This window comes from Triturus cristatus, chromosome 2_1 (genome assembly GCF_964204655.1).
Source record: "Triturus cristatus chromosome 2_1, aTriCri1.1, whole genome shotgun sequence".
Classification (NCBI taxonomy): domain Eukaryota; kingdom Metazoa; phylum Chordata; class Amphibia; order Caudata; family Salamandridae; genus Triturus; species Triturus cristatus.
Window position 1 is genome coordinate 419935985 of NC_140581.1, and position 12924 is coordinate 419948908.

The window sequence follows — 12924 nt, forward strand, 5'->3', positions numbered from 1 at the left end:
TCATGCTTTGGAATGTCTTTTTGCTCTCCGTCGACGACGCTGTTGACAAAGAAAGTCATTTATGGTGATAGTTGTCGAAACCAGGATTCTTGTAGGAGACTTAAACACCGTCGACGACGAGGCTGGTGACAAAGACATCGATGGAGACGCCGTCGTAGAAGTCGTAGACTGTTCTCATCAACGAGGCCGTCGCCACTCCCATAGTCGTAGTCGGTACATCAGTAGTAATGGTCATCGACGGTGGTCTGACCGTCGTTCTCAAGGACGGGTCCGTCGACTGAGCCTTTTTCATCGACAAAATCATCTGCTTTTGAGGCGTTACAGGCACAGATACAGAAGAAGTGGAGGATTTCTTCTGGTCAGAACCTTTAGATGGCTGTTTAAGGGCTGCTTTCTCTGAAGTAGATGGTTTTCCATCCTTCAATGTTTTTATTCTGCCTATAATGAGGTAGAGCCTTCATTTTTATGTTTTCACTCAGATGCGGAGCAACCAGGACCTTCTTCTTCCTCAGATCCATACTCAGATCTGGACTTCTTCTGAAGCCATAATAATAATCTGGCCTCTCTGTCTTTCAGAGTTTTGGCTGAGAAGGTTCTGCAATATTTACAATCCTTGGCAGTATGCCTGGGATACAAGCAGTAAAGACAGTCTTTGTAGGGGTCTTCTGAAAATAGCCTTGCCTTCCCACAAAACCTGCAAGGGCTAAACAGTCTTTTCTTAGATCCCTCCGACATCTTGAAAGGTAGTGAAGATGAAGTTATAAAACAATAATTGGGGAGAGGATGTGGCCTAACGGCTAGGGGGGGTCGACCTCGAAGCTGGGGAACCAGGTTGAAGACTCGGCAGGGATGTTCAACATCCTGTGATTTTGGGCAAATCACTTAATCTCCTTATGCCCAACAATAAATAAATATATGAATGTGTCCATCTGTAACGCAACTGGTGCTCATGTAAAGCGCTCTGATACCTTTGGGTCAAGGATGTGCTATATATAAAACAAAAACAAAAATACCTCAAGCTGAAATCAGGAGGACTATTCCAGTCAGAGCAGGGTCAAAAGTTCACCAACTGACTAAACTGAGCAGAGCTCAGGGAGACTCCCTCACACACGACGTACGGTTAGAAATCTGAGGTATGCTGGATTTGCAGGGAAGATGGGGTCTGAGGCGTGTCTCTGATTGGTCGAAGTTTGGGTCTATTATAAAGATTAAGATTGGCTTAGCAATTTACTTTCTTTATCAATGATTCCTAATGTACTCCTATAGTACTACTTACTTAAGTACTGTGGGACTCCCACCATGACAACGGGTCATAGATTCACATCAAGCATGTGAATCTATGAAAGATTTAATATTGGAGACATGTTGGTGCATTTAAAGTACTGTCAATATTAAAAATGTTTTAAGTTTAATAGTTTCCATCGTAACTGTGGTGATCTATTTTATATGCTATCACAAACCCTTTAGAATTTGCTATGACCTTAAAGCAATATAATTTTCTAATTCAGCCTGTTAAGGATAAAGTAGCATTATACATATTAATGTTTGCTCATTTCCAGTCTCCCTGGCCTGTCTGACACTAAGATGTGTATTTTGTTCTTGCACATGCATTCATTATTGTCTTGCATTTAGCCATAGTGCAAAAATTATTATGCGCAAGAAGCTCTCTCACGAGGCTGTTAGTTCACCCAGACCTTGGGGCTATCAAGGGGTGGAACCCATTTGAGCATCGTACGACTTCGAGGATTCAAGGCCCTGACATGTGAAGCCCTTACCGCCTTTGGTTCAGTGAATCAGTGCCTGTCCATGCCCGGTTCACGCCTTTGGTAAAGCACCTATGCCTACTACCACCAACAACGCTGATATCATGCACAGGCCCGGAAGCAACTCATAAGGCCCGACCTAAGCATTGGTAAGGGCATTATGAGCTGTATTAAAGATGCTAGGATGTGGCCTTCTTAATAGCCCGTCCATCTCAAAACATAGCTGGAAAAATACCGTACTTCTTGACGACTATGCCAAGAGCTTTTTTTTATTTTAAAAAAAGCATGGCTGAAAGACTCCTCAAATCCAGACCTAGAGATTGCTCTCTCTAGTGGCTTTGGGATTATCAAAAAGGCCAGAATAGGCAAATCTGGAAGTAGAGTGTCAAGGGCTGGACTCACAATTTCTACTTCCTCTGATGAGCCTGCAAGAGATATGAGTGATACCTTTCAGTATCCACAATGTCATCTAGAGCATAATAATAGCACTCAGCATATGGTGCCACTCAGATAAAATCCACAGTTGGACGAAAAAAACAACAGTTGACAAAGGTGAAGCAGATAGTCAAGCTGGGATCTTCAATGAAGGCTTGAAAACAATCAAGGATGGGACCCCCAAAACAGAATTAATTCTGCTGGAAAAGAAAATAAGTTACTTTCCTGTAACTACATTTCTTCAGTATTGGAATCTTTCATAGATTCACATGCTTGAATCATTCCCCGTTCTCAAAGTGGGAGTCCCACGGTATTATGATAAAGCAGTATGTATTGCAATGATAGCCTATAATAGCAATGAAGAAAACTGTTTAATAGTTTAAAAAAAAAGGCAAAACTTGAACTATAACCAATCAGGCAACAGCACCCCTCTAGAACACTCCCAACAGAGGATGGGTCACTCAGATTTTCAAGCCCTAGTGGGAATAAATAATCCTGAGCTATAAGGGGAGCCGCTCCAGGGAGGAGGGTGGGTTGCCTGTGAATCTATGAAAAATACCAATACTGGAGAACTGCAGTTAAAGGTAAGTAACTTATTTTCTTCTCCAGTATTGGATCTTTCATAGATTCACATGATTGAATCAGAATAGCAAGCCATTACTGTATTTGTATATCTTACAGTATAATCAATACGGTGGGTAGAAAATATATGTCAAGTATATCATTTCCTTTGGATACACTTCTCCGACTCAACTGCCACGCACATACAATTATACATAACCCAAAGGGAGCACAACTTTTGGTTATGTATAATTGTATGTGCGTCCCCCTTTGGTCAGTGGGGCCCCTCCCTCTGTATTTAGGGTACAAAATATATACATAACATTCATATGCAATTTAATAAATTAATACATAAATATATACATATCATACATTAAAATCTGCATAAATACATAAGCAAACACAAGGAACCGATAGAGGCTCCCCTTATTGAAATAAGTGGTGTAGTAAAACCTGCCCAACCGCTGCATCACTGCACTGTGCCGATTCCAGGTAATAATGCTGCATGAATTATATGCACACTCTTCCAAGTCGCAGCACAACACATCTTCTCCAGAGGCACTTCCTCAAACAAAGATGTTGAGGTAGAAACTGCCCTAGTTGAGTGCACCATGGTTTTCGCTGTGAGGGGCTTGCCAGCCTTTGAGTGGCAGAACTGGATTGTAGCTGATATTCATTGAGCGATGGTTGCCACCGTGACTGGAGCACCCTTACGAGTGTATCCCTCCGAGCCCAACAGTTAGTCAGTTCTCATGAATTGTTTAGCGCGATGCAAGCAGAATTTTCAATATCATATCATAGCGTATGAATAGATCTCTCAGCTGGTGCTGTTGGATTCTGGAATAAAGTCCGAAATATAGGTTGAGGCAAAATCTGAAGGAACCATGGGAATAAATCTTTGGATTGGTTCTGAGAAGTACTAAATTGCGGAGGTTCAAGAAGGTTCTTGTCGCCTCTGCTTCTCCCTCATCCACCCGCCCGGTGGCTTTCTCCTGATTTTGGGAATGGGGCCACGCCCCCATCAGGAACTGGAACAAGTTTATTGTGTATACTGCCTTGCTAGTGTTATTTATTGTAGGTTGTCTAAAAAACGGAACCTTTGTCTTTTTCCTGTACTAGCGCTACGGACGCTTTCATGTGTTGCTTAATTGGCTGCCGAACCTCCGGGATGTCGGCTGAATAGCTGTGTTCCAGACTGATATAAATAAAGGTTTTTTTAAAAAAAAAAGAAGGTTCTTGAGATGAGAAAGCCTGTATCTCTTGTACCTTCCTGGTCAGAGTGAGCGCTAGTGACAAGGCGACCTTCCATTTGAGGAGCCTTTACTGGAGGAAAAAACTCTGAATAATTCTTTCATTAACTGTTTGATGAGTCTGCAAGAGCAGAAAGAGAAAATTAGATGAGCATCTAAATCTTGATATTGCTGCAAGCTGTACCTTAACAGAGACATGTACCAACCGTAACTGAGCTAACGAGGGGAGATAAGGTAGTTATCTGCCAGATTATGCTAGTAGAGGATGTAGGTTTCATTTCGGGCTCCATAGGCAGAAATATTTCTATTACAGTTTACATGTCTTTATCATGGCTTCCTCCATGACCTGGAGAGAATACACCCGCAGTCCTGAGGAAACATTGAGATCTTTGAATTCATGGAATTTAGGAGTCATGCACATTAGAGGAGAGAAGTTGGGTCAAGATGAAAACCTGGCCTTAGTTCATCGTCAAAAGTTTATGGGAAGTTGGAAGGTGAATGTGGTTGTATTCTGATAGCAAAAGAAATGCCATGAAACAATGCTGCATGGGCCACCTGGGGGCTATCAGGATGAGATGACTCCGCTACGCTTTCCTGTTGCTGAGAACCTTTCGTATTAAAGGTATTGGGGGGAAAGTTAAGCATAGATCCCGGGCCATGTGTTGAAAGGTTTTCTCTCACGATCCTGGATGTGGGTGACATTTTGCATAGAATTGGCATTTGCGGGTTTCGTTCTTTGCAAAGAAATCAAGAGCCATTTTATCCCAGAACGAGAAGATCATATTTAGCGCTGACGGATCTAACTTATATTCGTGGAGGCTGCTTCATTGCATACTGGTGGTATTGCCTGTGCAAACAAACACCTAAGTCTCTGCTATCATTGGCAGGAGAGCTAGGAGACTGGGTGAGATGGATTTGAGCTCTAGGCAATTGATATGCATTGTCTTTTGGAGCAGAGACCACTTTCCTTGAATTTTCAGGTTCTGTAAATGACCGCCCAGTTCTCCAGGGAGGTAGCCATAGTCATTACGAAGTGAGGTATTTGAGGTAAGAATGTGAGGTCCTCCGATATGTGGGCGGTCTGGGACCACAAGCCTAGAGCTTTCATCATACCTGTGTGAAGATCACCAGGCCCTTGAACGATTCTTTTGTTTGAGTCTATTGTTTTTGTAGCTGTTCCTGTAAGAGTCTAATTTTCAGACGCACAAGAGCGACAATATTGATCACTGAGGACCTGATGTCTAGACGCTAATTTAACAGATGCACTAAATGGGTTTTTGTGTGGTTGTTTCTAGTTTGAGAGTCAGTTCCTAGAGCGTTTGATGTTTGGCTTGAGATAGAAAGTCTTTGTCTTGGACGGTATCTAGTGTAGCGGCCTCGGAACAGAATCTTCTTGGGTGGATGATCTTTGATAATTCACAAGGAGATCTAGTTTGCAAAACAAATTTAGGCAAGCCTCTGTGGCCTTGAGCATTTGATGACCCTCCGTCCTGAAAAAATGGAAGAACTGTGGTGCGTGGGAGGATATTTGTAAGTATGAATCCTGTAAATTCAGAGTTGCCATGTGGTGTCGGACAGAGTGACCACGTAACAGTATTGGTTTCGGAAATACTTGTTTAATTTTCAGAGCTCTATGATAGATCGCCATTCCTTTGTTTTCGTGTCTATGAAGAAAAAAAACGAGAATAGAAGCCTGTTCCTTTCTGAGAAGGTAAGGCTTTCTCTATGGAACCTTTGATTACTGTAGCTAGCACTTGCTTCCAAAGCAGATGCAGATAAGGGGGTGCCCTTGTTTTGGGGGAGTGGTGGGCAGAATCTAGATAAACTCTAACTTCTGACCATATGTTTTGAGATCCAGGACTTATTTGTCCGAAACCATTTTCCGCCAAAGATGACAACATTTTTGAATTGTGTCTCCCACAGGATGGTGTAAGCAGCACCAGAACTTTGTCATTATAGGCAAGCTAGCCTAAGGGCTACTGATAGCGTTGCTATGTCTGATGCCTCTGGTATCCTCCTTGATACAGATAAGTATCTTTTTCACGGGCCCCTCTAAAGGGTCCTTCTTTCGAAATTGAATGTGCCAAAATATCTTGTGGTGTCAGGGTCAGCCTTGACTGCTTGCAAGGCGTCGTCGACATACTTGCCAAACAGAGCATCACCATGGTAAGGTAAAAATATTAGATATATTTGCACCTCAGGTTCTAAATGCAATGGCCTTGAACCAACCTTGGCGTCTAAGGACCACTGACCCTGCCAGTTGTGGGAAACCTATTGAAACTATATCTGTAGCGCAATCTACGTTTACTGATGAGGACGTTTCGACCACTGCAAAATCTTTTATGTTTCTGCCCTTACTGTCCTTCGGCAGAAATTCTATACATGTGGCAATGTCTGACTACATCTCGTGGTTATACCTGCCACATATTGCCAGTGAATTGGCAGTCGGTACAGTAGGCCCGGGCAACGTTGAGAATCGTCTCATTGCTGGTTAGGCGGGGTTATGAGTGACAGGGTTTTCCATGATTGCAATTCCCCCCAGATATATAAACAATTAAAATAGGTCTCACAGCTTTTTTATTTCAAATCAGAAAGACAACAAACCTTTGCTTATTTGCTTTTGGAAGTTGGAAGCGATTGGCAGCTCGTTCATAAGGGTCTGGAAACCATTAAAAATCATTTGGAGGGGGGAATCCAGCAGTTGTGGGCCTTCTCTCTATCATCACCAGATGTGAATGGGTCGTTCCCAGGAAGAATGGTAATATTTGATACTGGGATCACTTTTTCAGTGTTTCAGTGGCAAGAGCATCGGAAGATGTGGACATATTGGGCACGATGTGACCTTGCAGGCTCGGGAAAGTGTTAGAAGTATTCCTGCAACATGAACTGTAGGCTTAGTACTAGAGCTAGATAGACTTGACCCATGCTCTGATGTTGGAGGCGGAGCAAAGTGGTGAAATTGCTCCACATATTGCCTCTTCATATATTGCTGATTGTTGTAGACATGCTCAGATTAGTCCCCTTAATTTGTGACATTAAGCTATTTTGCATAATTTGTCTTTTGTTCTTGTTGATGTTCTTCACAAGACCTGTGGACATCCAAGACACCCAAAGGAATCTCACTTGGAGTGAAGGAGTCACTTCCCTGCATCTGCAGGCATTGCAATGAAGCTGACCAGTCTGCTGTTCCTGCGCTCCTACAGACTCTGAAAGGTTCAGCAACACAGGTGGTGGTTGTGCAACCCCCTTGAGGCCTGCACTGTCTTCCTGACAAGTTGAAGGCCAGTATTGCTCGTCAGAACCACTGGAGAGGTACCCTTGTCCACTGTGTTGACTTGCCGTTGCCAAGGCTTGTTGACTCTCTCTTCCAGAGATCTTCGGGCTCCAAGAAGCTCCAGCCTCAATCATCTCCTGCAGCCAAGATCTTCACCTGCACCACATCCTTTGCACTGTGGGCCTTCATCCTTTGGTGAGCTGCTCAAGGTCCTCTTGCGACTCCTGTGCCCCCGGCCTGTGGGTCCTCTTAAGGATCTTCTTCGATTTCTGTGGGCTTCCTGCTTGTTCGGGGTCTGCTCTGACTTACCAGCTCGTGGTGAGTCACTTGGACCTTGCTGGTCCCGACTCTGCACCTTTTTCATCAACTACGTCGTTTGCCTCTGCCAATGCTTTTTGATGCCCCTGCTGGACACAGACCCCTTGGCTCTCAACATCTGACATGGGACAGCTCGTGAGCAGCTCCTGGGCTTCTACAGCGTCACCTGGTCCACACAGCTGCAACTTCAAGGGCACTGTCAAACTCTCCTGCATCTCTGACATCGGTGAGCATTCGTCACCTGTGCCTCCTAGTCAATCCTGAGTGGCATAGACTCTGTCCCCTCTGCTTGGAGGTACCTCTCATCTTGAATCCACCTTTGGGTTCCACCGGACACTTGCACCTTCCTCGCCAGAGTCATCTTTCCTGAAGTCCTCCATTGTGGTCTACGGCGGTTTCCGACATCACTTCACACTTACCCACCCGGCTTTTTCTGGTGTAGGTATCCTGGTTCTTGGGATATCCACGGGTGGGGTGACTCTCACACCTTCCATCTTTCACATGGTTTCTTCAGGGTTCACTGGGAAGGGTCCTCCTTCTTTAAAATTGCAACCGCAACTTACCCATAGAATTCCATTGAGTATGCAGTCGTGTTTTCACACCGTACAAGGCCTCCGTGGGGTTCCTAGATACTCACCTTGGGTTGTTCCTTCGGTCCCAGACTCTTCTACGTCTTCTGGGTCCACTCGACTTAAGTCGTGGTTCGCAGCCCACTATTTTAGTATATGGTTTGGTTTCCCATGAAGACCACTGTGTATTATGTGCTATTTACATACTCTATTGACAAAGTATTGTGTGTACTGTGTTTATAATTACCAGGTAGGAGTAAATACATTGCGTTAGTGAGAGTTAATAATCAATACATATTTTTTTATAACTACAATGTGTAGTTCTTTTTCACTTAACTCATACCATAAGATTAAGTGCCGGTAAAACAAGCTGCTTTGCACTCCTTCTGGACTAAGCCCGAAGGCTGCTCTCCACAGCTACCCCTAAAAGAGCTTTCTCAGGTTGCCTAAGACCACTGCAATCACCATAATGGTTGTCTGGATTAGTGCAGAGTTCTACACTTACATAAGAGAGCACTATATACTAAGCCAGCCTCCTACAAGCCTACTTGGATTGGTCTAAAGAAAAACTTTGCCCCTCCAACTTCCTTGGGAACTAACTGTATGGAATGGGATAGTGGCTGCACGAAAAAAGGGTAAGTGGAGGGTTACGTTGTGTATGGCTGTTTCTCCAGATCACACACCTACAGCTGCTAAGCATGATCCAGCTGCAGCAGTACCTTAAAACAAACATGCAAAGGTGGTGGCAGCTGGCCACAAGTTTGCAGAGGCAGGGCTTCTAAAAATGTGCCGACGCTGCCACAGAAGCAATGGCCTGAACCCTACTCGCCAAGACCTGCAAACACGTTCACTGGAAATTACTGGTGCCGCAGGTCTCGAGTGCGATATACTGCAGCCATCGAGAGTGGCATGACATTGAGTGGCTATTTTTTTTAATTACCTGTAACATGTCATCATGAGGGGGGCTTATGGATCTGTCTTTCAGAAACTCTTTCTGAAAAGCAGTTATTTTCCATAATACATCGTGGACCTCAGCTGGACCATTCGCTTCAACTTCGCCAAACGTGATGTGGTGCTTTTTCCTCACGTTGGGGCTTTATTGAAAGGCGCCCATCCTCCTGTCACATGCCCAGACTGTCTTGACGTTGTTGCTGTAATAGAAGAGGAGGCTTCCACTCTCTTTCATTCAAGCTCTTGATTTAGGGGCATTTCAATTTTCATGCCGACTAGCAACCACCCTAAATTTGACATGCTCAGTACAAATCCTTACTAATAATTTCCATACCGGAGATTCACCTGGTGAGATAGACACAGTATCTGCTGGTACCCTTAAGTGGCCTGGGTCAGTGCTCCTCTGAGCATTGCATACATCAAAAGGAAGGAATAAAACGTGAAGTTCTTTTAATACTCAAGCTGCTCTAAAATAATTCGTTTTTGAAAAACAAGATGGGAATGTCAGCCCTGCCCAAATCCCGCTCAATGATAAGCTTAATCATTAGGCAGCAGCATACGCCCCTCTCTTCCGGTGCCATATGGATTTATCAGTGGGCGAGTATAAGATCTAGTTTGCTTCTGAGCTTATATTTCTTTAAGTGGCCACCAAAAAGACAGAAAGGAGGCGGCGACACAACTATTCTCAGGAACAGCTGGTACAATTCAGAAGCCAGCTCAGACTCTACCAATGTCACCTTCAGAATGCTTTAGCCAACTTTATTGAGGCAAACCTGGTGTCCACCAAAAACACTGCCAAAACTCTGTTCAAAGTAATACATTTGTTCAGAGACCTACAATGCTGCACACCAACCATCATCCCCTCAGTATCCCTATGTGAGGACTTACCTGTCTTCTTTCTCAATAAAACAGAATACATCTATGAAGACTCTTTTAGTACCATTTATATTTCGCCTTCTGTCTTTTTACCAAGGCACTTAGAGATCAGGTTCGGGTGGGATAGAAACTCTTTGCCTTTATCACACTTCCAAAACACTCGAAAACGCAGTGAAGATCGTCACTAAATTTATTTCCCTCAAGTCCAGCTAGATTGAGAGCGAGCCTGCAAATGCAGGTGTTTGCTGGCTACATCACTGTCCGGGGAACATGGAAGAGAAAACCTTTTAGTGACTAACTCACCATTCTTATGGTTGTATGACACTATAATAAGGTTGTTAATATCGACCTATAAAAATATAGCACCCACTACATGATCTACCACCACATCATCAAGGTGTGTAGTACTATCCTTAACTCCACATCTACTTACGCTATACTTACCCTGCAATGTAGTGAATGCGTCAAAGTACTAGATACAATATTTCTGTCAAGCAATATATCATGAGGGAGTACCCATTGACATACTACTCTCATAGACACTTTATACCCCAAAATCATTAGTCCTAGAAACAACTGTCTCTCTTTTTCTTTTCAGTTTGGTCAGGACAGTAATCCGTCGTAGACTGTCAAAAATCAGGAAAGAGCAGTAAGCTGCAGAAAGAGTTTGAGGTCATCAAGGACATCTTCCACACATGTCTTGTTTCATGGAAAGTTGTCTCTCATTCAATAAACAACATTTCTAACATGTGCAAACCATGTATGAATCCTTTAATGTTCTTCATCTTATTTAGAACGGTATGGTTCCAGAATATTGTTGCCTACATATCACCTGACAAAAATATTGTATCCTAAATATCGTTACAAAAACTCACCCCATAGGAGTTAATAACAGAAACTCTACATCCAATGTTCCAATAATTTTGTAAGTGTTATTAAGACTATGATATTTATGTCAGATGATGTTGTTTACGATATTATGACATGCAAACCTTTGGGCATTAACAGTGCACACATTCCCTAAAAACTATTCTTACACGTGAAGCCTAAAAGTAACATTTGAAAACTATTATTAAAGAAATAGGGATCAAACTTACAATGTTCATTACACTCAAAATGTAGTGCTCAATGTCTTTGCGTCCATGATATCCAACCATCATTTTGTCTGCCACCACCAAGGTCTCCACAAATCGTTCAATGCTTACTGATCGCTTTGGTCGTCGCATGTTGTCATCAGTTGGAATTGGAGTTGGGAAAGCAGATGTGTCATTCAACCACCACACTTTGCCATTTTGAGTGATGTCTTCTAAGATTCAAAAGAATAAAGCACTTCAGAAGATTGAAGGGAAACCTTTGCAGTACAGATATCTCACTTTGGTATGAAACCTTTACTGCAGTCACAGTTTGTATTGCATTCTTTTTTGCACATCATGTCTCTTTTACTGAAATGTTCTCGTCTCCGACTAGTCTGCCACCACTCCTTAATAGTTGTGAACTGAGGGCTGCAGTCCATCACTGTACTCCCCAACAGAGGCTGCACTCATAATGTGCTGTAAGTATGTCTGTCTTCCATTATCCCACTAAGCTATCCCTTTTTTGAGAGATGCAGAAAGGCGCAAGAGAGAAAGAGGGGCACACATCCGTAGTGTGCTCAACTTCTCATTGACAAGAACATACTTATTATACATACAATTATTTTGATTGATTGACGGCATTTGTAAAGCATCCACTAACCCCATGGGTGTCTTGGCACGAATCTTATCACTGCCTAATCAAACAACGAGGTCCCCCATTACCCCCAGGTCCCTCCGTCCTCGACACCGTCATGGACAAGTGAGATGTAACTATCTCACTGACAGAAAAAAGAATGAAGGAATGCTGGACCTACCCTTCCCCCTCCCACTGGGAGTACTTAAGGAGTACCGTCCCAGCATTCCTCCTGTTCTTTTTTCTGTCATCCTGACAGTGTGTGGACGCGGCAGGAGCTGGACGCTCCTGCCTTGTTTCTGGACTTACTTGGGGGCTGCTGGTTCTTCCAGGTGCCGGCGGACCTCCGTGGATGGCCTCTCCCTCACTGCCGGGCTTGGGGGGAGTGGCGCGGGCTTCTTCGTGTATCTCAGCCGCGCGGCGGTGTAATACCGCGTTGGCTTTCTCTTCGCCCGATGGCCGCCCCTCCTGGCCTGCCGGGCTTGCTAGGGGGCGCGGCAGAGCTGCTCCTCACTATTGGTTGTGGCTCCTTCCTCTTCCGGTTTTCGTCATGCCTGACATCCGGTTTTTGGGATTGAGGACGGAAGTCAGGCGCCTCGAGGTTCCCGGCTGGGGGAGGCTCGTTAAACCGAGCAGAGGGGGTGAGTACCGCATAGCGGTTGTGATTACCTTGTGTTTTGGCGGTGTTTGGTGTGTTGTAGACGATGGGAAAGCATTCCAGGAAACAACATCACAGAGAGAGGTCTTCCTCTTCTTCTAGTGCTTCGAGGTCTCCCTCCCCTGCCAGGTCCAAGCGCCGTGATGCTGGTGCTGATGCGCATATTAAGCGCTTGATCAGGGAAACTTTAACAGAGATGGGTGATGTTGGATCCCGTCGCAAGTGCCCTGCTACTGCTTCCTCGGACTCTAGTGGCGATGAGTCTGCGTGGTTGGGGGACGAAGAGTTGATGGGCAAATATGTGGACAAAGAAGCTATGACCAGTATTTTGCAGCATGTTAAAGAGAACATGGGGTTCCCTGACGGGGACGCACCTAGTACCTCTAGGGGCCCTTTGTTGCGACAATTTCAGAGTGCTGCCACGGTCGATGTGCCTGTACATCCCTTCATTAGAGATGTTTTGAAGCGCGAGTGGGCTGATCCGGATCGCATTCTGATTCCGCGATTCATGGCTAAACTTTATCCTCTGCAGGATATGGCGACTGAACTTCCTGATTCGATT

The 12924-nt window shown here is 44.3% G+C and overlaps 1 protein-coding gene across 1 annotated transcript in view; it reads right to left on the reverse strand.

The window, feature by feature from the left end:
* ADAMTS6 (ADAM metallopeptidase with thrombospondin type 1 motif 6) overlaps window positions 1-12924 on the reverse strand; it is a 1840341-nt gene that overhangs the window by 1419159 nt on the left and 408258 nt on the right. The window contains exon 5 of the mRNA XM_085631708.1: window positions 11095-11303. Within this exon, the coding sequence (XP_085487834.1) occupies window positions 11095-11303 (209 nt within the window). The remainder of the gene's footprint in view (window positions 1-11094; window positions 11304-12924) is intronic.